We start from the raw sequence: 23,937 nt of genomic DNA on the forward strand, positions 1-23,937 counted from the left end.
CCACATTTATCAACGCCCGATCATTCTTACGCTGGGATTGGCGAGATACGAACGTTTCATGAATCACACGTGAACCCTGTCGTAAGATGATTTCTGCGCTCGGATCTGCGCTGGTTTCTACGTTAGATTGATAAATGAGGGCCATTCTGTCTGGTCGGATGGGGCTGAAGGCAGATGGAAAGTATGCCCTTGGTCTAGAGGTGAGGTCTGCAGATTCACCATTTGGTTTATTGTAGGAGGTGGGCACTGGGTGTTGGTTCCAGGTGTTGTAGATCTTGTGGCAACAGTGGCAACAGTTGGGGGCACTTGGTGAGGGCTGAGAGAGGCAGTAGGCCTTGTGGCAACAGGAGGTTGACACTTAGCTACAATTGTGGTGGATTTTGCAGCAACAGGAGGTGGACACGGGATGAGGGTTGGGTTTGGCTGGATTGTGCTTTCATGTGGTACAGACTGGGGTGTTGTCAACTGGCCAGGTCCTAATGCATATTAATGAAGAGAATAACGTTTTGTTTGGAAAATCATGTTGAAGTGTTCTTTGTCTATAGGAGAATATTTTACCTTCCTTCCCTCTTGCAGCTCTGGCTCGCTGCAGTAGATGCGTTGCATAATTTCGATCTGAAAAGGCAATCATGAAATCATCAGTGTTTGATTCAAATCTCCAAATCATTGCTATGGATATTAAGATTACAGTTCACTTTCTTACCGTTTTTTAGTCTTTCAGCTGTCTCCTTGTTAACGGATAAAATGATTTTACCATCACTGTCCTCCAAAGATACCAGCATAGTCTCCATCTTTATCTCCTTCAAACAAAGGTGTTCACCATTGCCTTATATAGGTTAGCCATAATGAGAAACCACGCCTGCCTTAAGGTGCAAGGGATGAGGAATAATTGGAAACAATCATGTTTCCTAGTGGTTTGCAATTAGGATTATTAGTCTACCATTCCATTTCATGGAGCTGGAACACTTGTTGGGTTAAACAATTTAGAATGGATGTAGCAATAAGTCCCCTGTAAAAATATCTTTGATGCTGCACATATTTGGCTGCACATATTTGCTGTTGCAACATGCTGATAATGTTGACAAATAAAGAAATGAAAAGCTAGTACTGCTTTGTCACTGCTTGATTAATGAAAATGTTCTCCTCTTATAGCCTACAGTGACTATAAAAGTATTCACCCCCTTGGACTTTTTCACATTTTATTGTGTTGTGTATTGTGTTTAATTTATTTATTTTTTGTCATTGATAAACACAAAGTACTCTTTAATGTCAAAGTGGAAATAAATACATATTTTTCTAAGTTACAAATAAAAACAAAATAAGTGATTGTTATTTTAATTTTATGCTTAAACATCTACACATTTGCTTGCACTTTAATGGAACAGATTGCTTTGCATAGAACTCAGACAAAAAAATCCCACATGTACTTTGAAATAGCTTCATAGCACTACAAAATATGCAAAAACTCAAGGCACTACATGTATCGTGGCAGAAACAGGAAATCAACCAACATAACTGAGTAGAATAGAAATGATACTTTATATAATATGTTCTTTAGAAATTAGATCTAACAGATTTAATTTAATGCTAAACAATTATCTGGCAGACACATTATTGCAATGGATATTTAAACCTATATCAAATGACGGTTACAAGCGGTTGAGAAATCATATAGCCCCTCACAATAAATTGATTTGAATCAAGTGTTTACATTTTCAGTAATAAATGGGTACAAGTGGGTTATTTTTATTTTGCTGTAGGCATTACAGGTGGCATTAATGGCAAATATTATATGTCTGTAGCGTTCTAATAAAATGGTACACAGACTGCTCATGGAGTGACATGTTGGAATAGATTTAAAAACACAAGTCTCTTCATTTCACTGTGGGTGTGTGATACAACTGTGACGAGCCAATGAGCACTCAGCTCGAGTCATTTCCCATCATCCTTGGAGCTGTGCAGTCAGTGGAGAGCAGCTGCAGCGCGTCGCTCCAAAATCTGCACCCGCCTCGGTCCCGCAAGAGTTCCGTGGCTCGCACAGTCGGGTCGGTGGAGCAAGTCGGACAACTTTTCTAACCATCATGCAACGGACCAAGCAAGACGCTGGTCAAAACTGCGCAGGACTTGCTCATCTCAAACGAGCCTATTGTCTCGCAGGTGCCTAGTAGGCAGAGTCGGGTTGTCGGTGTAACTGGGAACACCTGGGCACCTGGGAACACCTGCGCAGTGGCTTATAGTATGAGAGCATGCCACTGTCAGTGTGTTGTGAAAGACTCCTGGGAGACGGACGTGCTCCACGCTCCTCATCATTATTTGTTTTCCTCACTCCACAATAGCACCACACTACTCTTTCCACGCATGCACACACTCACACTACTGACTTTACTGATTATCACACCCCATAACATTTTGGGTAGTTTTAGTTCATTTATGTTAGTTGGATAAATAAATGATTTATATTACTTTAACTCTTCGTATCTCTCCCGTTACTTGTCATGGCCTTCGAGTTGGTCATGACACCTGTCATACATTCCCTTTTCAACTTAGATCAAGTTTTACTGAAGAGTAGATGAGATAGCACCCATGTGTCGAACATGTCATTAGATGAAAGGAAAATAAATGGTGAGCTGGATTGGTGAGGGATAGTAACTAATTTCCAACTTCCAATTTACATAATATAAAAAAAAACTATTGTCTCAAGTTCATCATTACGAATACATGATTAGTGTGATAATCTTGTCCTCTAGGGGCTTAAGTTACCTATTAACTATCCCAAGTAACTTTCTTTTATTTTGTATTATCTATCAATTTGTGAGATTAGGTGTCACTTAAATTTTTCAATATAAAAAAGAAAACAACCTCATTCAATAAAGATGCATCTTCATCAGCTACATCAACATTCAATTACTCCAAACACAAACAATTTATGAGATTATTCTAAAAAGTAGGCCAACAGCCTCACAAAAAGTCAAAAGTCAAGTCTGCAGCATTGGCTGTAAAGCAACTCCAAGTACATTCTCGTCACACGCTGCATTGCTTCCAGTTTCCTCTTTGAGGCTCTCTGTGACTGTATCCACTGGTAACGTAGAAACATTACATTTTACCTTGAACAGGTCCCATCTCTCAGGTAACAGGCCACGGTTGAACATGAACGACGCCAGGGCAGAGAAAACCAAGATGGTCGTAAAGGTGATGAGCATGCAGATTGTCCTGACAGGGGACCGCTGTACATAGATGCCATCTTCCAGTGTGCAACCGGGAAGAGGAAGAACAACAGGAAGACCTACAGACTTCTCTCCCGACAAAATTCTTATCGTCAGCCCTGCAATGTAACCCACCGAGGCCCCGTAACCGTTTGACACCTTAAAGAAAAGGACGCAGACCAGATGGGGGAATATAAAGGTGTACGCAACGTCTGCTCCGAGGATCCAGAGCAACAGGACACTGTTGCTGTAGAAGGTTAGAGCTGTGCTGACCAGACCCACCACCACCACTGAGACCCGAATCACCCACTGCATCTCACAGTCTGATGCCTGGGAACACAGGAGGGAGGGAAGGAATGGGACGTACACAGAGAAACGTTTCATTCTTTTCCAAATTCCAAAACTGATACATTTGATAATTTTTTTATTCTGCACCCAATAGAAAATGACGAATGAAGATTAAAGAGAAAGGGAGGGACAGAGAAAGAAGGAATGACACAAAACAAAAGCCAATCCTAACCTTCAAGGCCAATCCTAAACCACAACTCCACAGACACACTGAGCCACCATCACATACTGTACTCCTTCACCTGTTTACGCAAGATGCTCTTGTAGATGTTGGTAGAGAAAACAGAAGTTGCTGACAGCAGGGCAGAGTCTGTGGATGACATGACGGCAGCAGCCACGGCTCCGATCCCAGTGATGGAGACGTAAGACGGGGTGAGGTATTGCAGGGCCAGTGGGAGAACCAAATACTCCTCACTACGTTCACACGGAGATGGAGAACCGTACAGCGTCAGGTTCCAGTCTGGACAACAGGAGAACATAGAGGTTTATTCTTGGAAAGGCTTCTTACCAGTATACTGGATGCATACAGCACACATACAGAAACCTGGTTTCTACATTAGAGGAAAGCAGTGCAGGTTAGAATGAGTATGTCTTTAGGGTGATCACTTCTATCACAGATTTGTCATTGAATTAGCCACACAACATCTCTAAGGCTCTATACAAAATTCTACAGTTCCAGAATTACCTCCACCTCCATACCTGCTTGCAGCACAATCTGATTGGTCAAGAAAGCATTCTCATCGTGCTTCAAATAAGCATAAAAGCACACATAGCCGTGCTTAAATGAACAAGTCTTAAGAGTTTAACAGCCCCGCGACGTTGAATTTTGTGTCTCTACCGGGAATCGAATTCGGGTCTCCCGCTTGAGAATCTTCAGTCTAACTCCCTGCAGGCCACGTGACCCATAAACTGGTGAACAGAGAGACCGACCGATTCACCAACTGATCGACTGACCGACTGACTGTATTTTAAATCCTAGTCGAAGATGCCAAGGTTTCAAAAGATACCAAATATGTCATGCTGAATTCCAGGGAAATATGTATAAAATGATGCAGAAGACATCTAGATTTTTTCCATTTGATGTAATGGTGCAGCCATAAAAAATCATCTTCGGCATCTTCGGTTTGAATACTTCACTCAATGAAGGGCTGGAACAAGCAGTTACAGGTACATGTATCATACAATGTTGTATGTACATTTGTTTTGTCTAACTTTGAAGCTACTTAAGGAAAAATTGAATGGGAAAGTCAGTGTGCAAGGGGTTAACCTATTTCCCACCTGTGGAGGCGGCAACAGCCCCAACCAAGGCAGGGGGGATTCCCAGGATGGCGATGACAAGGCCAGCAGCATAGCAGGTGACCTGGGCCTTTGCTGAGGAGGAGGCAGACAGTGTCCTCTGGTGGAAGCATTGGAATGCCAGACTACCCAGACTCTGGGACAAGGGAGAGCAGAGTTAGAGGAGGAAGATGGTGAGAACAAGAGAAATTGAAGGAGATGAGGAGGAATGAAAGAGCATTGCAAAAGAGGTGCGGACTGAAGGGAAATTTGTATTGCAACTGGCTATTTTTGTGGTTTGTGCATAAACTGGTCTGTCAATAGATTGAGGATGGCAGGGAGTGGTGTGGGAAATGTGGATGGGGTGGTTCTGGTTCAGGATGAGGATATGGATATGTACAACTGGACTCAGGTGGGGAGTGGAAGAGAATGAGGGAAAAGACTCCCTGGAGCCTCGCCCCTCCACCCCAGCTCAGTTTTCTCCGCTGCCAGCCTGCCCCCAGGAACTCAGGAACTGGAGGACCACCCCATGCTCTCGGGAAAGAGTGACCATGAGATGTCCTCCATCTCCGCTGACCCTGCCCCCTTCTTCGGTGCGGTACCTCTCAGAAAGAGCAAAGCACCGATTCCTAGCCTCGTAGATTTTGCCAGAGTGGCGGGGAAGTCAGACATCTGGCGTCATGGCATTCCCCCACTTGAAGACGCACTAGCCACCCAATTTTCTCCTGGCTCCACTGCCTGGTTGGGGGGTAGACAACCTACTCCACCGCAGCCTAGGGATAAGGAGATGGTGGAATTTTTCCATCTTCCACCAGTGGCTAACAATCTGGGGCTGTTAGGTCCCTGTTGCAGATTACGATAGGCAAGACCTCCTTCTCAGCCGAAGAGTTGGACCTGGTGTCAGATGAACAACCTCACCAGGGGAGCCATAACACGGCCACTACCGTGGGCCGTGTTATGGCTTTGTCCAATGTGGCAGTCTGGCACGTGTGGCTCGGCCTGACCGCCCTCCAGAAGGAGAGGGAGGATCTTCTGGGCGCCCCGTTGTCACCTGAGGGCTTGTTTGGAGCTTCCATTTCCCTGGCCACTCAGCATTTCCAGTGGCTTGAAGAGGAGAGAGCCCAGTTTTGCTGTCATCTCCACTGGTGTCTTTGCCCGGCCCTGCTTTCTCCGATGATCGGACGGGACGTCGATCTTCTGGATCTGTTGGATGTGTCTGGGTCTTTCTTGGGCTTGGTGCTTAGCACTGGAACACAAGATCTTGGGTGAGAGACCTGTTGTACTGGAGTCCAAAACGTCCAAACAAAAAAAAAAAAAAAGGGGCGTCTCAAAAATTATAGAGCGATGCTCCATAGGTTTGATTAGGCTCATCCTGATTGTGCATGCAAATTTCAGTGCGAATATATGAGTGGTTAAGCATTGGAGCCCCATTAGAGGGCTCTGCCTATGATCATAGAACTAGAGTTACAATGAGGAACTATTGTTCTTGAGTTATTGTATTCACAAGAATGCGTCCACACACAGACACCGTGTAGACACATTCCACCATGACGTTATGTTCTGCATACCACGTACCATGGTGGCGGGACATATAAACAGCCAATGGGTTGAGATAATTTTACTTGTGCCCAAGGCAAATTAACTTGTGTCTATTTGATAGCAGTGGAGTGATCTCACTTATTCTGCCTTGTTTGAACTTAGTGGCACTTTTTTATAGACAATTCAGGAAAGTGAGATTGCACTGGAATAAAGTAGAACTGGAGCTTCTCGTCCCATTGGAAGATTTTTACCATGCCAAGGTGCCGTGGTCAGCAAGATCAGGCCAGTCAGTCAGATGTGAGGCACTTCACTTGTCCATGTCTGTGTGCTATCAAACTTCGTCACGGTTTACAACACTTGAGAAAATAATTTCCTAGAAATTAATTCCTTGAGCAAGACACTAAATCCCTTATTTACTGATTAGTATCTACTTAATAAAAGGAAGTTAAAGTTCTATTATTGTGAAAATTAAACTTTAACAATGAATCTTTGCAGCTAAGCCACACAACCCCCACAGTCAATGTGCAGAATCTGTACTTGTTTTCACTTGTTTTTAGACAAATAATATTTCAAGACTGAATATGAGACTGAATTACCTTGATGGACATTTTTTGCAGTGTGGTATTTGCACATTATTTGTAGCGTTTGCTTGATCTTGCGAGGAAAACCAGATGGGAGGAGCTTGCCACATAGGATCATACAATTTGGTATACTTCTCCGTGATTGACAACTTACCTGACATGACTTGAATGTAGTAAAGCCCACCAAGCTGCTAGTTCAAGCAAGTCCAATCGAACACTAAGAACTATAGAAGGCACTCAGTAAAACGCAAACCTATGCCAATGCTGAACAATTCTCCAACTTCCAAAGCCGCAGCCTCCGTTTATGTTTGTTCATCATTTGATTTCCCAACAAAATAACACATGAATGCAATTCTATTTAACAGCCGACTTGGCAATCTCGGATCTCACTAGCACATGAATGCAGCATAAAAATTATGGCTAAAAATCCTCTAATGGCAGAAATGGCACATCCCGATCACCAAAATGTAATTGACTGATCCTTGCTATCTGTCCATCAACTTTCAGCCAAATCTGTTGGTAACTTTTTGAGATATCTTGCTTACAGAGAAGGGAAAACATCTAATTTTGTTGGCAGAGGTAATTACTGTTTGACATTACTGTCAGTATCACATTATTATTATTATTATTATTATTATTATTATTATTATCATCTTCTTCAGCTCACCAGCATTAAGAAGTCATCAATCCACTTCCAGACTTGGTCCAGCTCCAAAGTGCCTATCCAGGGGGCTTGGTATGTGTGGTTAAAAGCCGTCTGGGCAATGTTTATGGATGCAGGGTTGAGCAGAAGGAAGGGGACACACATCCACTGCACAGATAGATATTTAAGTCACCAGACTGAGACTGACACACCACATAAAGGTCACTTAACAAAGACACAGAAAAAGGTAGGACAAATGTGTGATTTAAATGGTATTCCAGTGGAATAAATTCTTAAAAAATGTCCTGTGACCAAAATGTTGATCACTGGCCCTGGGTGGTAATGCATTATTCAGTAACACATTACAGAAACACTTACTTTTCCCAAGTAGCATAATGAACTACTATTTCAATTTCATTAAAGTTACCAATCAAAATGACTGATGATTATGATTGATGACTGATTTTGTTTCACTATACAAAATCCAAGAAAAAATGTCTTCCACACTTTCTGTAGCAGGAACTCAGAATAGATGCAGAAACCTGTGATTTTTATAATGGTTGCCAGTTGCCACTATACATACTTACATGTATAGGTTTAAAATTAACATGGGCCACAAGGCACTGTTACTCACCAGACTGATGAATACTAGAGACAACTGGATGACATCAGTGTAGGCCACAGAATAAAGGCCTCCTAACAATGTGTAGATAATGGCCACTGCCGAAGAAATCACAACAGTGTAGGAGAAGGGCAAGTCCAGTATCACACTCATAGTTGCTCCTGTTACAAAGATACACACACACACACACACATTTTAAATGTTATATTGGCGTCAACTGAATGAATTTTGAAGTGTTTTAATTGGTAAGTATATATGTTTACCTAAGCTAAACATAGTGCATGTGACCCACAGGATGTCAAGCAGCAAGGCTGGCAGTGCTAGCGCACCGCACAGTACTTTTCCATACTTTATTTGGAACGGGTCCATCATGGTGACATACCTCTTGTCCCTCATAGGCTTGGCAAAGAAAAGACCACCTTACGGAGTGAATAAAAAATTAAGTCATATACGCTTTGATGTAGCGTCATTCAATTTGAAAATAAAGTAAATACGTTTCAGAATCATATATGCTATGAAGAAATTTTAAATTGTTGTATAGTCTACATTACCAAGAATAGCATACCATCTCTGTTCCATGGATTAACTTCAATTGTGTGTGACAGGTTGACTCTTACCAATTGTGAAGGACACAGAATATTGTACAGGCATTAGAGCCCATATTAACCCAATTTTAGGAGAATACACTGCCTCAGCCATGCCTAGGATGAAGCCGCCTCCAACCCATGTAGCTGCATAAGAATGATACACACACATACACATGCACAGGCATGCACACAGACACAGAGCACTGTAATTAAAAATGGAATATTCCTATCAAGCCTTGAGTCCTATAGATTATGCTGAAACATTTACCAATACACAGGATGTGATGTAGTGATCTCTTGTGCTGTAATCCAGGGTGAGTATCCATACAGATCACACAGTTTTACCAAGAGCTGAGAACAGTGGCTGACTGCTCACTCTGGCTACCAACTCTGGGTCAAGATCAGCTTATCCGCCCCATAAAACAACTTACCAGTCATGGTGAAAACTCCCACCACCAAGTTGATATCTCTGCCTCCAAGGAGAATCACTTCTGTCCTGTCTCCCTGGCTCTTCCTCTCAGCCCTCCTGGACTTCCTGGAGGCCCACATCCCCGTCCCCAGAACCAGGAGGTAGAACAGCACCACCACAACCACACCAGGGATGTTCAAAGCCATGGTAGTCAACCACTATGGGGACAACACGCTGACAGCTGGGGTATAGATAAATAAAAAATAAAGACCCTTGGACCAGTGTAACAGAACAAAGTTCACAGCATCTACTGAGCCAGTGTTTTGAACACTAATCTGGGGTAATTGTGGTTATAATGTTGATGTATTAATGTACTCTTGCACACACACACACACACACACACACACACACACACTTTTTAAACCAGGCAACCAGTTCAAGACAACCACACTGTTTTTACTGCTGGCCTCTACAAAAGAGCAAAAGTGTCTCACTTAAAATCACACTGAAATGAAAAATGACTTTTGCATTTTTAGGTCATTCTAAGTACACCATACCATACACCTGTTTGACAATTTATGCTTTATTGTATTTGTATTTGTATTGTATCAACATCTCTATTATTACTTCCTGGGAAACAGAAAATCTTCATTGTTGCCTGGCACTGGCCCCTGAATCGCTCTTGCTAGATTTTGAATAATGAAGACGAAATGGCCAACCATATTGTCAATTTCGGCAACCACAAGCTGATGCCTGGTTGCCTGCCTGGAAACCACACTTATAAAAGTTAGCATCAGTATAGTTAAGCCAGAGTAAACACATTTAAAATACATTTCACTCAAATACATTTCATTCAAAAAACAAATTTGAATTTTTAATATTCAACAAAAAATGTGATAAGGGGACAGAACAGAACAGAAAAAAGGTAAAATTAAGGTTATTTAAAAGCTAAGCTGAAAAGATAAGTTTTTAGCCATTACAGGGTAGAGTAGGCAGTGTAAAATAAGAACGTTTTTAGCTTTGACTTAGTGGTCAGAGTCAGGGCTTGTCTAATATCATCTGGGAGGTTATTCCAGGTCTGTGTTGCATGATAACAAAACGCTGCTTCACTGTGTTTTGTTCTAACTCTTGGGACAGCCAGTAGGCCAGTCCCAGATGTCCTAAGGGTCCTAGAAGGTTCATACAGCACAAGCATGTGAGAGATGTATTTGGGCCCAGAGCCACAGAGTGATTTGTAGACAAGCAGCAAGATTTTGAAATCAATTCTCTGAGTGACTGGTAGCCAGTGTAAGGATTTTAGAACTGGTGTAATGTGGTCGTATTTCTTAGTTTCCGTCAGGACCCTGGCAGTGGCGTTCTGAATTAGTTGGAGTTGCCGAAGAGCTTTTTTTGAAAGCCCTGTGAACAGACCATTGCAGTAATCCAATCTACTGGAAATAAAGGTGTGGGTAAGCCTTTCTAGGTCTTGTTTGGACATTAGTCCTCTGACTCTTGCAATATTTTTTAGATGGTAGTAAGCTGATGAAGTTACCGATTTGATGTGGCTATTGAAATTTAAATCTGAGTCCAGGATAACGCCAAGATTTCTGGCTTGACTCTTAGTTATGAGGGACAGGGAGTCAAGGTGAGAGCAAACATTCTGTCTTTCTTTCTGTGCTCCAAAGACAATTATCTCGGTCTTATCTCTGTTTAGTTGGAGAAAATTTTGCCGCATCTGGTCATTGATTTGTTCGACGCAGTGACACAGAGTTTCAACAGGTCCATAGTCACCTGGTGTAAGTGATATGTAGATTTGCGTGTCATCTGCATAATTATGGTAGGCTACTTTATTATTTTGTAGGATTTGGCCTAAAGGAAGCATATAGAGATTGAACAGGAGAGGTCCCAAAATGGACCCCTGTGGAACCCTGCAGGTCATGGCCATCTGCTCGGACACACAGTTTCCAATGGAGACAAAGTACTTTCTGTCATGAAGATATGACTTGAACCACTTAAGGACAGTTCCAGAGAGTCCCACCCAGTTTTCTAATCTTTGTAATAGAATTGTATGGTCCACAGAGTCAAAGGCAGCACTAAGATCCAACAGTACTAAAACAGAGACTTTGCCTGAGTCATTGTTCAGGCGAATGTCATTTAGTACCTTTATGAGTGCAGTCTCAGTGCTGTGATGGGGCTGAAATCCTGATTGAAAGTTATCGAAGCAATTGTTCAGCATTAAAAAGTTACTAAGTTGTTGGTGAACAACTTTTTCAATAACTTTACCTAAAAATGATAAGTTTGATATCGGTCGATAGTTATCCAGTACAGTAGCATCAAGACTGCTCTTCTTTAGGAGCGGCTTAATGACTGCAGTTTTCAAAGCCTTTGGAAAAATGCCAGATTGGAGAGAATTGTTAACTACAAGTATTAGTTCTTTTGCCAGGCTGCTCAAAACTGTTTTAAGGAAGCTAGTGGGTAAAACATCAAGGCAACAGGTGGATGATTTGAGATTGGACACAGTTTCTTTGAGTGTTTTGTCGTCAATGGGATTAAATTGTGTCATACCTACCAAGTTACTTCTGGAAGACTGCAGTGATGATGCTTTTTGTACCCACACCCACACATAAACACAGGCTACACTTTAGAATTGGCCTAACCTAGCTAGTTATCCTACACTAGCGTTAGCCTAACTGTTGTAGCTATAAGTTCCAGATGGTATACGGTGACCAGACGTCCCGGTTTGTCCGGGATTGTCCCGGTTTCAAGATAGGTGTCCCGAGTCCCGACAAATATCTGTAAAACACTAAAATGTCCCGGTTTTCAACATTGACTACCAAATTGTCCCGGTTTTCACCACAATTAAAATAATAATAATAGTATTATACTTGTTTTCAGCGCTTACATAGACGTTTATCATGTTCTGCCCCGCTCATTATTACCTAACCCAATCAAAAACATATGCGCCACATAAACTATGTTTTGGTGGATTTTTGGAGACAAAACATCTTTTCGTTTGCTGAGGCGCTGTCCATGGTGTTGAAAGGTGCAGTCACTAGGTGTGTATAAGCAGGAGTTAAAGTGGGCCGGAACGATCCGGAATGGCGTTCCGGCACCTTCGATTAATAAGTAAATAAATCTGATTGGCAGTTTCATGCATAATAATGTCAAGCGAGTTCACAGGGCTGCCAACTCTCACGCATTGACCGTGAGACTCACGCAATTGACTTTTATCACACGCTCTCACGCCACAAGTCCATTTTCTCACGCAGTGAAAAACAAATTAATAAACGTTGCGGCGCGAAGACAGAGCTGCACAGCGCAACAGCGAGTTATTCAGACATCTGAATAGCGAAAAATATACACAAATGTATTATATTGTAATTTATTCCCATGCATGCTGCTCAGAGTAATCTCAGTCAGCAGTTCTTCTGCGTCTCTCCCTCTCCTCTTGCACTGTGCACACCAGGCAGGAGTGAGAGTGAGTTGCTATGGTTACGGGGACGCTCTGTGTCTGTTGCTCTGAAACTTTCTCATGATTCCCAATAATAGGTTTAGGTTAGTATGCCTATGCAAAATCATGAATGTAAGCACCTCAATGCTGAAATCTAGTAATATAACATAATTTTACATTTTTGGTTAACATTATACAGGGTTGCTGTTTCTTGACTTAATCCAAGAGGTTAGGTGGTGTAGAAATGCAGGAAATTTGTTTTAAAGAGTAACTAAACCTCAAAACCACTTTTTTCAGCTGAACACTACTGTATTTGGGTATTTAGTAGTGTTGTTGATTACTTTTGATTAAACAAAATGTATGCATTCCCCTCATACTGATATTCATAAAATAATTTGATATACTGTATATACATTTCTGAGATACCTACAGTCACCGGCCACTTCATTAGGTACACCTGTTCAAGTGCTCGTTAACACAAATATCTTATCAGCCAATCACGTGGCAGCAGCTCAATGCATTTAGGCATGTAGACATGGTCAAGATGATCTGCTGAAGCTCAAACCAAGCATCAGAATGGGGAAGAAAGGTGATTTAAGTGACTTTGAACGTGGCATGGTTGTTGGTGCCAGACGGGCTGGTTTGAGTATTTCAGAAACTGCTGATCTACTGGGATTTTCACACACAACCATCTCTAGGGTTTACAGAGAATGGCCAGAAAAAGAGAAAATATTCAGTGAGCGGCAGTTCTCTGGGCGAAAAAGCCATGTTGATGGCAGAGGTCAGAGGAGAATGTCCAGACTGGTTCGAGCTGATAGAAAGGCAACAGTAACTCAAATAACCACTCGTTACAACCGAGGTATGCAGAAGAGCATCTCTGAACGCACAACACGTCAAACCTTGAAGCAGATGGGCTACAGCAGCAGAAGACCACACCTGGTGCCACTCCTGTCAGCTAAGAACAGGAAACTGAGGCTGCAATTTGTACAGGCTCACCAAAATTGGACAACAGAAGATTGGAAAACGTTGCCTGGTCTGGTGAGTCTCGATTTCTGCTGCGACATTCAGATGGTAGGGTCAGAATTTGGCGTAAACAACATGAAAGCATGGATCCATCCTGCCTTGTATCAACGGTTCAGGCTGGTGGTGGTGGTGTAATGGTGTGGGGGATATTTTCTTGCCACACTATGGGCCCCTTAGTACCAACTGAGCATCGTTTAAACGCCACAGCCTACCTGAGTATTGTTGCTGACCATGTCCATCCCTTTATGACCACAGTGTACCCATCTTCTAATGGCTACTTCCAGCAGGATAACGCGCCATGTCACAAAGCTCAAATCATCTCAAACTGGTTTCTTGAACATGACAATGAGTTCACTGTACTCAAATGGCCTCCACAGTCACCAGATCTCAATCCAATAGAGCACCTTTGGGATGTGGTGGAACGGGAGAGTCGCATCATGGATGTGCAGCCGACAAATTCCATCATGTGAAGTCAAATTTTGAGATCATGGTCAAAGTTTGAATCATTGCACATCATCTGAATAAACAAATGTTCATCATTCCAGTCTATTGATCATTACTCTGCTTCAGCTATGGTATATTATTTTATTAAATACTGTATGATTCCTGACTGTAAATACATGTGCATCATATAATAAATTCTATAGTTACAGATAGCAAACTCAGCAGAATTTTCAATGTTTTGGTTTGTTTTTGGTCTTGCATTCATCATACATTAATGTTCCATATACAGTATATATAACTGTTAGTATTATTACACATTCCGGTAGTGGATGAAGACTTGGCTGTGTGCTGGTTCTGTCTTGGAGCCATTTGAGGAGGCAGTAGTCCATTTCCTAAGTATCTTACTTGTTCATAAAAGGGCAAAAGAAGGGAAGAGATGGACAGTTGCAGGAAACCAACAGGAGAAGGACACTCTGGGCTTCCAGGAAAACTGTTCTGAAGGACTTACAAAACCCACAGGAGATCAGGACAGGGTTATAGTCTGGGTCTAAAAAGCCCAACTGCAGAATAAGGTCTCTGAAACTGAATTACTTAATTGCCATTTGTATGTTTTTTAATAAACAGGCTAACCATTGGTTATTGTAACAGCATTCCCTGTGCTGCCCTGCCACTCTGCCTATACCCCCGATTGTGCCACAACATTATGATGTGTATACAATATACAGTATATATTCAATATCACAACAGAGTAATTCAGGGCATTGTGTAGTCTACAACAATATTCTCAGGGGTTGATTGAAATACAAATAATTAGTAACACAGATATCAGAGTTTGATGTTATGTTTTCGGCTTGCAACAACAAGCTTTTGATGACAAAATAACAAGTACAAAATTAATGCAATCTTCCAAGTATTCTCAGTGCTCCCACGGGATGGCAAATGCAATTAGTGATGTCACTATTTACCTGTTCTTACCATCAAAATACCATCAAATTTGAAGTGTCTATACTTTAGCATCATATTCACTTGACACGCAAAGTACAGAACCAAGACATCACAAATATGTCACTCGCCAAAAATTCACTCTATCCTTGCATGCACACCTGACCTACCTTGCTACGGCAAGTTCTACATGCCGCAGGGTAAGGGCCAAGATGTACCTTACTGTCAGAGCCTGATTTTCTGCATGATGCCTCATTCATAGTATTGTAACACTGAGGCAAACAGTGCAGTATCTGTAGGTGTGTCGAGGCCAGGAGCTCTGCTGCTGTGTGATGGCTGGCACTGAGAGACTGTACATCAAAATGCGATCAAACCTGATGCAAACAACCACCAGCCTGACTGCCAGCATTCAGCCATAGGAGGAGTCATTTGAACAGCATGATGAGCAGGTCGCTGATGAAGATTCCAGCAATGAGGATGAGGACCATCAGCAACGTTGTCAGGCCACGCCGTACAACCAGCTGCCTGACTGACAGAACAACTCCCACTGTAGTGGTGGTGGCTCCGCCCTGGCCTGAACCAAGCACCTCTGGGTCTGTGATGCCCTCCTCAGAACCCACACATATAGATGGAGTAGTCTTGACCTGGGCCTGGCTCTGATCCACGTCTAGAGCTTTGAGTGACAGAGGGGACAGTTTTCACAATGCATCTGTACTAGGAACAGTTGGCACACAAGTGTCCTGGAAGCAGGTATGTTTCATGGGACTGTAAAAGGAGCAGGAAATGCTATTACTTACCCTTATTTTCCATCCCAACCATCTCGTTTTCTCCTGTGATCTGGACTCCTGCTCTCTCCAAAGCCTGATCAGAGACATTAAAGACAGTTACTTATAGCACGTCAGCTGCAAAAACATGTCAAACAACAGAAAAATTGCCAAATAATATTTTGACTGTTCAAGTGATGTAGGTACGCACCTCCTCAGTGGCTTTCTTCCAATTAAGTTTACACAGGAAAACTATATAAAACATGGACTGTAATGACACACAAATGATAAGTCCTGACCACAGTCCTATAACAGAGATGGAAGGAGGGTGTTATTGGCTTTCCTGAATGTTACTTGACAAGAATTGCAGGAAATGGTACTGTAAATAGCTTATCTGTTCTCACCTAGGATGCCCATATTGGCCGCGAACATCAAGGACACACCGATGGGGAAGCCAATGAAGTAGTATCCCACCAGGTTACACAGAGCACCAATCAGCTGCTTCCCTGCTCCTCTAACAACGCCCCCTGTCACACCCTGTGGAGATCAAACACAGATTTGGCAAAATCACGTTCTGTGTACAAATTGCTTGGTTTAGCAATGGCATGAAGTTAGTTTGTTTAGTCCCTCACCGCAACGGCGTCCATGACATGGAAGAAACCATACATGATCATGACGTCAGCAACCCTCTGAATAATGTCTCTAGAAGATGTGCAGATAGAGATTATTGTCAGATGCAAAAATATATGAAAAACTAATAGGAGGCTGGAAAGCTTCTTAGCATCTAGTGTTAGCATCTAGTAGTGCACCAAACATAGTGAGGGTTGGTGCTCTACGTAAAAAAAAACATCTTGTAATCATGAGGAAAAAGGGTTTTTAACTTTTGATAATGAATAGCCAAATAGAATAAAGGCTTTTAAACCTATTCTGCAGTGCCTTGGATCACCTTTTCCTCATGCAAAAATAATGAAATAATATAGCCGCAGGTCGCAATGACGGGGTCCAAGCACCTGATGACCTCTAGGGTAAATGTGTGATGTAGACACCAAATGTTGCACATTTCCTCAGAGTTGATACCTGCACAAGTGCACCAAATGTGGTTAAGACAGCACAAGGCGTTCATGAGTTATGGCTCATTTTGTCACATATGTGCCACGCCCTACAATTGATTGGCCTAGCGGCCAAATGATATGGAGTACAATAAATCTTTTGATAACTTTTAATCAGGGGAGGCCAGAGATCATGCATACCAAGTTTGGAGATGATTCCCAGCACTATGTGCTTGGACCCCTAACAAGGTCAAAGGACAGGCTCAACCTCTGAATTTTGCCAATTGATGAATAAGATTAACAGATTAATTTGACAGACTCTGGAAACATGGGATGAAATACCAATAAAGCAGAATAGTAGTCCGAGCAGTGTTATAGTCACTGTGGCCAAGAATGAATTGTAAAACCTGACAGCAGGTTGACAAGCTCACTCCGCTGTCATGGTTCAGTGTTTCTGAGTCAGCTTGAAGGTGATGATCTTAGTTAATGTGTGACTGTTATGATGGCATTATGTAAGCATGACTGTCCACTTTCTGTACCACGTGGGCCGCCTATGAATTGTGATTACAGGTACACAAAACTTACTTTTTATAATTCTGTGAGTGCAAGAAAGTGAATGTTGTTTTTTCAAAGTCTATACTCACTGCTCTGGTGTGAAAATGTATCCAATGACGTCTTTGGGGATTCCAAGACTAGCGCCAACAAAACATGAGACTATGACTGCGTTTGGGAATAGGAAATACAGCACGTGTTAATAAAGTTCAACAATGTATGAAGGTATCATTTAAAACAGTGTGCATATTAAAATCACCATGGAACTAAAGAGCTTCCTTTGGATGTTGCTGTAAGAATGAGAAAAGTTTGGTTTATGCATTAGAAATGGGCATAACTGGCCTCAATGATGATAAAAGTTAAAGTTAAAGTTTTTAAATGCTTCCGTTTAAAAACCTTGATGCTAAAATTTGTGGGTTGTATTCATTTTCTCGAATCTCTCGTTTCTCCTCAGTTTCTTGTGATATGTCAAAATCCTATATTTCAGGCTAGGGTATGAATGACAGATATTTTTGTTTGGTCCCAATTACTGTATTTTCATAAATGAGACCAAACATGTCGAGAAGGCCCAGGTAGAAGAGCTGTTTTCATTCTCATGACTTTTGTGCTTTTCTGTGGAGATTATGCAGGCAACATGTATGCATTGGTTCATACGTGCACAGATGATGGCGGTCTTGCTAGCCAGCTTGGCCTGCTCTATGTTCCCCGCACCAAGAGCGTTCCCAACCCGAACGCTGGCAGCAACAGAGAATCCCAGAGGGAACTGTGGGAGAGAAATAGGAGAAAAATGTTAAGATATGTCGATACTGTGGAAACACACTATCTTTAGGTGATATTTCTCTTTGGCAGAACGTTTACATGTTTTAGTGCACATGCCTCTGTAGGAGTTAATGAATAGCTAACAACCAAAACTGCTCTGGGGACCTGGTTAGTCAGAACCATTTTCTTTCATACTACAAACTTTATCTCAAAATCGTACTTACACAAAGAAGGAAAAATTTAATCCTGGTATATTCTTTCATTCTGGGTCCCAGATCTAACTTTTCTTAAAATACATTTGCCTGTTTGCTTGTAGTGATATTGAGCTGGAGTTAAATATCCTGAATGCTGGTGATGACAGCGGATCCCCAGTACAGCTCATGTTGCTTGACAGCTCCTGAACTTCTGTAGAGGTGTTCAAGTAAATTTAAAATATGTGAGATATCTTGTTAAGCACATCTTCAAATGTGGCTGTACTAGCTCATAAAGGTGTAAAAGCTACCTTTCCTAAAATATTATATCATGGGTACAATCGCCAACATACTAGCAGAGGGCCAGTGACTCACTTACCATATAAGCTATAGTGGCCAGCTCGTATACTATCGACTGAGCTGCCAGCTCAACCTCACTAATCAAACCGGCCAGGAATCCTCCCACTTCAAACATCCACCACTCTAGACAAATCATAAGCATACTGGGAATGGCCAGCTTGATGAAGGGACCCCACTCCTGCAGACAGTCAAGTGACCAACCTAGGAGTCAGAGGTTCGCAGGTCAATGTATAAATGTATACAATAAAACATTATGTTTTCATTTCATTTCATCATGTTAGAGATTGCTAGTGAGCAACTGGTCATGATACACTGGATAAAATCAAAATAGTTATAACCGACCGGAAAAGAGAATAAGGATAGATAAGTGCTGATGTGAGACACATGCTATACAAAATATCTCTGTTTGAATTTATTATTTGAAATAATTTGAATATATCTGTTTGAAATCATACAATGGGCTTTTAACACTTTAATAGAGTCCAAGCATGACAATGCTCACTCAATACACAAATAACCATGCAAACTTTCAATTCAGGTAAGAAAAAGACCAGACTTGCTGTTACAAGGTTTTTGCTAATTTTGTGGGCTGTATTTTTGCTGACACATTATGAGACTTAAAAATAAACTGGAGCTGTGTCCCACTGTAACCTTTCCTCTATATTGCATTAAACAGTGATAGAGTGGAACTAAATTTGTCAAACATTACACACTGGAATCTTCACAATGGACAACCAACTAACTTGAACTTGATGAACTTAATTAATTAACAAGTTGTGACAGGCCAATGACTTTACAGGATAAGTTTGGTGATTTTGGACCTATATTTAATTTGTCTCTTACATACCTGTAGTACTTGGACCTGCAGAGGATATCAGCCAGCTCCTGTTGCTCGGCCTCCTGCTGCTAACAATAAGTCTAAATGGGGTTTGTCAAAATATCTACAAAAAAGCCATTTGTAGGCTCCACAGGGGAGTTGGGAGTAAGCAGAAAAGTTGCTAAGTACATAAATTAAAATTATCTCTGATTTCATGACACAATTCAGTCATTAGAAATTTTCACTAATCAGGAAATCACTGAACTATTTTTCTCTGCCATAGCACAGACTGCTGTGAAAGCGCGTTACTGGCGGCGTGATCTAGTTTTGCGGACGGTCAGTTCAGATTGTAAACAATTGCACATGGAGCTGGGTAGAGTTTGGTCCAAGACTATCCACTGAGTGGAAATGGTGCAATGCTGCTGCTTTCCATGCCGTGGATATAAATACGTAGGTTGGCCACCATATTTTTTTTACAGACTGGCTTTTTTGCAGATATTTTGACAAACCCTGTTTGGACTCATTGTTAGCAGCAAGAGCTCGCCGTTTCAACTGACAGCTGACTCGGGAGCAAATATTGTCTGCCAGTCCAAGTATTACAAGTAGGTAAGAGACAAATTATATATAGGTCCAAAATGACCAAACTTCTCCTTTAATGATGAAAAAGTGCCAAATCACAGGACAGAATAATAGCATTACTGGAGTCAAGCCCAGAATGAATTCAGAGAAGGGAAACATTTTCGTAATATCAAATTCATATTCAAATTATACTCGAAGGGAGAAAAGAACTGACCTGCCCATGTGGCCTTGTGCAGCCCCCTCCAGCAGATGTAAATGTATAAAAACACAGCCAGGGAATACTGGGAGATGGCATTGGCTGCTGCAGATCCACTACATTGGGATCAAGAGGAACAAGCAGGTGTTAGAGCAAGGGTGGAAAAAAAAAGAAACAGTAGAAAGCACTTTCATTTACTGACTGACATCCATTCACTGACAACTGTTCATAGCTATGAAACTAGGCTTCATATACATTTACAGTATATCTCCAGATGGTCATTAAGTAGTGGTCATTCATAACTGATTAGTAATAGTTTGAACAGTATACTTAATATACCTCAAATTATTTGCATTCTTTGCTGCAAGCGTTTAAGTCATTACAAGACATGAAAACAAATCTCATTAATTCTACTGATGTGACACTAATAAATGTAATGTTAATGGTACAATAATAATTACTAATCTCTAACAAGTTATCATGATGGTGAGCAAACTCACGCGACACCCAAATCCAGCGGATAGAGGAAGACGTAGTTGATAATTGCGTTAAGAACATTCCCCATCGCTCCAGTTATCACCTGGGGCCATATAATTCCCTGTAAGCCACAGCACAGCTTTGTCTCAGTATTGATATTATCAGCTATCCTTCAACCATTATAAAGTTTCACATCAGTGGCCTTGTAGTCATAGACTGCACCTGATTCAGGAGATACCTCCCTTGCAGCTGGTACATGAAAGCAGCCTGCAGAAAGAATATGAATATGAGTCGGTAAAATGGCAAAGGGTGTCAGTCGGGTGTGGTCCAAATTTGAGCTTGCAGTTTTGATCATTATAATGGAGAGCAAAGATTAACCAAAAATTGGCAGAGATCTATTTGGGAGCCATATCTATTGAATTGATGGCTCGGTAACAGGGTCTAGTAGGAACCAAACTTACCGGCAGAGCAGGCATGAAGACCTTCACATATAGCTGGGAGATCCTTTTTGGCAGAAAGACCCACAGTAAGTAAGCATGTGAAATCATGTGGCATCAGCTCATATAATTACAGATGACAGTTATACTACTTATGAAGTTACATCTCAAATTAGACCACTATGTGTCATATTTGGCAAACAGATGATGGAAGCAGCAACATGAGGTCCTGCTGTCCTTCTACCATGTCTGTCAGTATGTGCAATTATGTAAGCTGTCAATATGTCTTTGCATCAATGAATTTAGCTGTTTATTTGCGCTGTCTTTTAAGTATTCCGGTTTCCATGAATAAACCAGTGAACAGAATATTCCTGACCACCTGTGGTTTCCTGTCCACAGATGAACAGTCAAAAAAGCATGAAAAGGTGCGGCCGCCTGCTCTCCTCTTTGACTGAGTCACTGAGCCGTAGTTTACTTCTGATTCAAAGGGAAGAAATGATGCTCACTGCCATGCTTTTTGATGACAGCAAAATTTACCCATAATAGACAGCAAAAAGCAAAAGTGAAAGGAGTGAGATGGTTGCGTGCCACAGTAACTCGTTATAACATTTATATGCATCTACGCATAAAACCGGATTACTTGATAATAATGGAAATCCCTGCGCATGTAAACATAAGACCACCTACACAGTGTGAGATGCTGAAGGTGCATGTTTTGTGGGGGATTAGGTAAGGGCTGACCTGGCGACCTCCTGGCTCTGTCTGACAGCCAGGAGGATGGGCTCAGTGTTGATGAGGAGAGCCCAGCATGGGAAACAGGCCAGCAGCAGAATCAGAATCCCTCTCTGGAGGATCACTCCCACACGCTTCAGGTTACCGCTCCCATATGTCTAAACGAAACAGGTGGACAGTGGGTCAGAGATACACAAATAAGTAGAGTTAGAAAACACCGATCACACCGCTAACCAAGAGTGTGACTGGGACAAGAAAACAAACTTGATCCAAAAGCGCATTGTTGAGCTGTTTTCACGGGGACCCTAGGACTAGCTGGGAACCCAGCAGTAATGGTTGGGATTATCCTGGTTAGATAAATAAAATGAAAGAATAACCTTTGTTGAGAATACTACCTGAGATATGAGGGTATCACAGGCTGAAGCCAAACCAGTGGCAATGGAAATGCCAGAGACATTAATCACCTACACTGGAAGAAAACATCATTAGGCAATCTGTGTGGACAAGGAGAACACTGTTTCAGGGTTAAAGGGATAAACAGATCGATACATAAACAGATAGAGAGATAAATTCAAAGACTACGGTCTACAGTAGGCAGTGACAGCAAACCATCTGGGATGCCAGTACAAATAGATATCGGAGGACTCTAGTGCTTTTTCTCACCGCAATTGCTAATGCTACCCCCGCGAGCTCCGTTTTCCCCAGATGACCGCAGAACACCGTGCTGACGAAACTGATCAGAAAGGCCATCAACTGTGAAATGAACTGGAGAACAAAAACAAACATCATAATCATACAAAAAGTGAAATGTAGAAAAAGTGCCTGGTGGTTTACCATTAAAACCTGTTTAGTACTGAAAGACAACTTCACATCAGCTTCACATCAGAGCCAGCTTGTTCTATACACACCTTGACCTTGACCCATAAAGTATCCAAAGTGCCCATTCCATCAGAAATCATAATAAAACCGCTCATATGTGTACACCTACTGGAGATAGTCAAGATATTAAGCAAATCTACCAACTTAAAGAAGTTGAGTCCTGCATGTCCAGTAATTCAGACATGGGCTATGTTGAAGGGTTGAAGGGTCAAAAGCTGTTATTTAGGGTCCTGAAAGGAATACATCTGTAATAGCCTCATTTGGAATCTGACAATACCAGCACTGTCTATGAAGTCCTGATGGTTTGGGACTTATAATAGACCTATGTTTATTAAATATGTAATAAATAGACACAAATTCTAAATGATAATACCAAAGGAAAGCAGAAGGAAAGCAATTAAGAGCTAACTAGAGCTAACTAAAGATGGTAGTAGCTAGGCTGTATATTATTCAAAAATTAGATAATACAGAAAATCTATAACAAACTATTAAAATACAAAAGACATTGCACATGCCCAGAGGTCTACAAACAGCATAAAAGCGTATGTGATTAGGAGCAAAGAAAAACTTAAGCCAATCTGATATTATTAAAAACAAAGGCACGATGTATATATACATATAGTATATATAAAAATAAGGCCCTCTGGCGCGTTCAAACGGATCCTTACCACTGGTCCCGCTAGTCTTAAGAGTTGGACTATCTCACTCCTGTACTCCGCCGGTATCCAGCCTCGGATGCGCCTCCGGGAAGCGCCGCAGCCTTCACTGGAGTCGTGAGTAACAGAAGGCGCTTGATCTATTTTGGAGGGTCCACTTACCCCATTTGTAGGCCTATTGGTTGTTTTTGCTACAGAACCGTCCATACCAGAACAATATTGGACGCTACACAGGCAGTTCGGCCTAATCTCTATGACCCTACAGAAGTTACAGAAACTGACAATGAGGCTGGTAAATGTTAGGAGTTTAATAGGACTTCCACACGTGTTTGGGGGGTTGTGGACTAGTGGGCCAAGCCAGCCCCCATGTGTAGCAATGTTTGGCTTCACCTCCATTGGACAGACCTTGTGTTGCCTTCAAGTGCTCCTCGTAAACTCCTCGT

The 23,937-nt window shown here is 41.8% G+C and overlaps 2 protein-coding genes across 2 annotated transcripts; both read right to left on the reverse strand.

The window, feature by feature from the left end:
• Window positions 1-2,975: 2,975 nt before the first annotated feature.
• Window positions 2,976-9,413, reverse strand: LOC139660449 (high affinity choline transporter 1-like). Its single transcript, XM_071538599.1, has 8 exons — window positions 9,230-9,413; window positions 8,829-8,942; window positions 8,475-8,630; window positions 8,224-8,372; window positions 7,614-7,757; window positions 4,830-4,983; window positions 3,794-4,011; window positions 2,976-3,533 (listed from the first exon to the last, which is right to left on the reverse strand). The coding sequence occupies exons 1-8, from the start codon at window positions 9,411-9,413 to the stop codon at window positions 2,976-2,978; spliced, it is 1,677 nt and encodes a 558-aa protein (XP_071394700.1).
• A 6,058-nt stretch (window positions 9,414-15,471) lies between these two features.
• Window positions 15,472-23,661, reverse strand: LOC139660453 (multidrug and toxin extrusion protein 1-like). Its single transcript, XM_071538602.1, has 17 exons — window positions 23,657-23,661; window positions 23,507-23,603; window positions 22,623-22,724; window positions 22,355-22,423; window positions 21,969-22,117; window positions 21,252-21,294; window positions 21,013-21,057; window positions 20,814-20,911; window positions 20,332-20,429; window positions 18,741-18,922; window positions 18,066-18,174; window positions 17,504-17,579; window positions 16,443-16,512; window positions 16,215-16,347; window positions 16,022-16,116; window positions 15,844-15,907; window positions 15,472-15,719 (listed from the first exon to the last, which is right to left on the reverse strand). Exons 1-17 carry the CDS (start codon window positions 23,659-23,661, stop codon window positions 15,472-15,474), a joined length of 1,683 nt encoding a protein of 560 aa, XP_071394703.1.
• Window positions 23,662-23,937: the final 276 nt, after the last annotated feature.

This window comes from Centroberyx affinis, unplaced genomic scaffold, assembly GCF_046629955.1.
Source record: "Centroberyx affinis isolate AG114_WGS23_722 - 3 ecotype Tasmania unplaced genomic scaffold, CSIRO-AGI_Caff_v1 ptg003308l_1, whole genome shotgun sequence".
NCBI classification, from domain to species: Eukaryota; Metazoa; Chordata; class Actinopteri; order Beryciformes; family Berycidae; genus Centroberyx; species Centroberyx affinis.

Excerpts from the sequence above, each read along its gene's own strand:
- LOC139660449 (XM_071538599.1), bottom strand. The coding sequence starts at position 9,413 with ATGGCTTTGAACATCCCTGGTGTGGTTGTGGTGGTGCTGTTCTACCTC. Across the intron at positions 4,984-7,613 it reads TTGATGACTTCTTAATGCTG|AGTCTGGGTAGTCTGGCATT; the intron begins GTGAGCTGAAGA and ends CCCTTGTCCCAG. Across the intron at positions 3,534-3,793 it reads AGAGCATCTTGCGTAAACAG|GCATCAGACTGTGAGATGCA; the intron begins GTGAAGGAGTAC and ends CTGTGTTCCCAG.
- LOC139660453 (XM_071538602.1), bottom strand. Across the intron at positions 22,725-23,506 it reads TAAGACTAGCGGGACCAGTG|TTCATTTCACAGTTGATGGC; the intron begins GTAAGGATCCGT and ends TTTGTTCTCCAG. Across the intron at positions 16,348-16,442 it reads ATGTCATGGACGCCGTTGCG|GGTGTGACAGGGGGCGTTGT; the intron begins GTGAGGGACTAA and ends TGATCTCCACAG.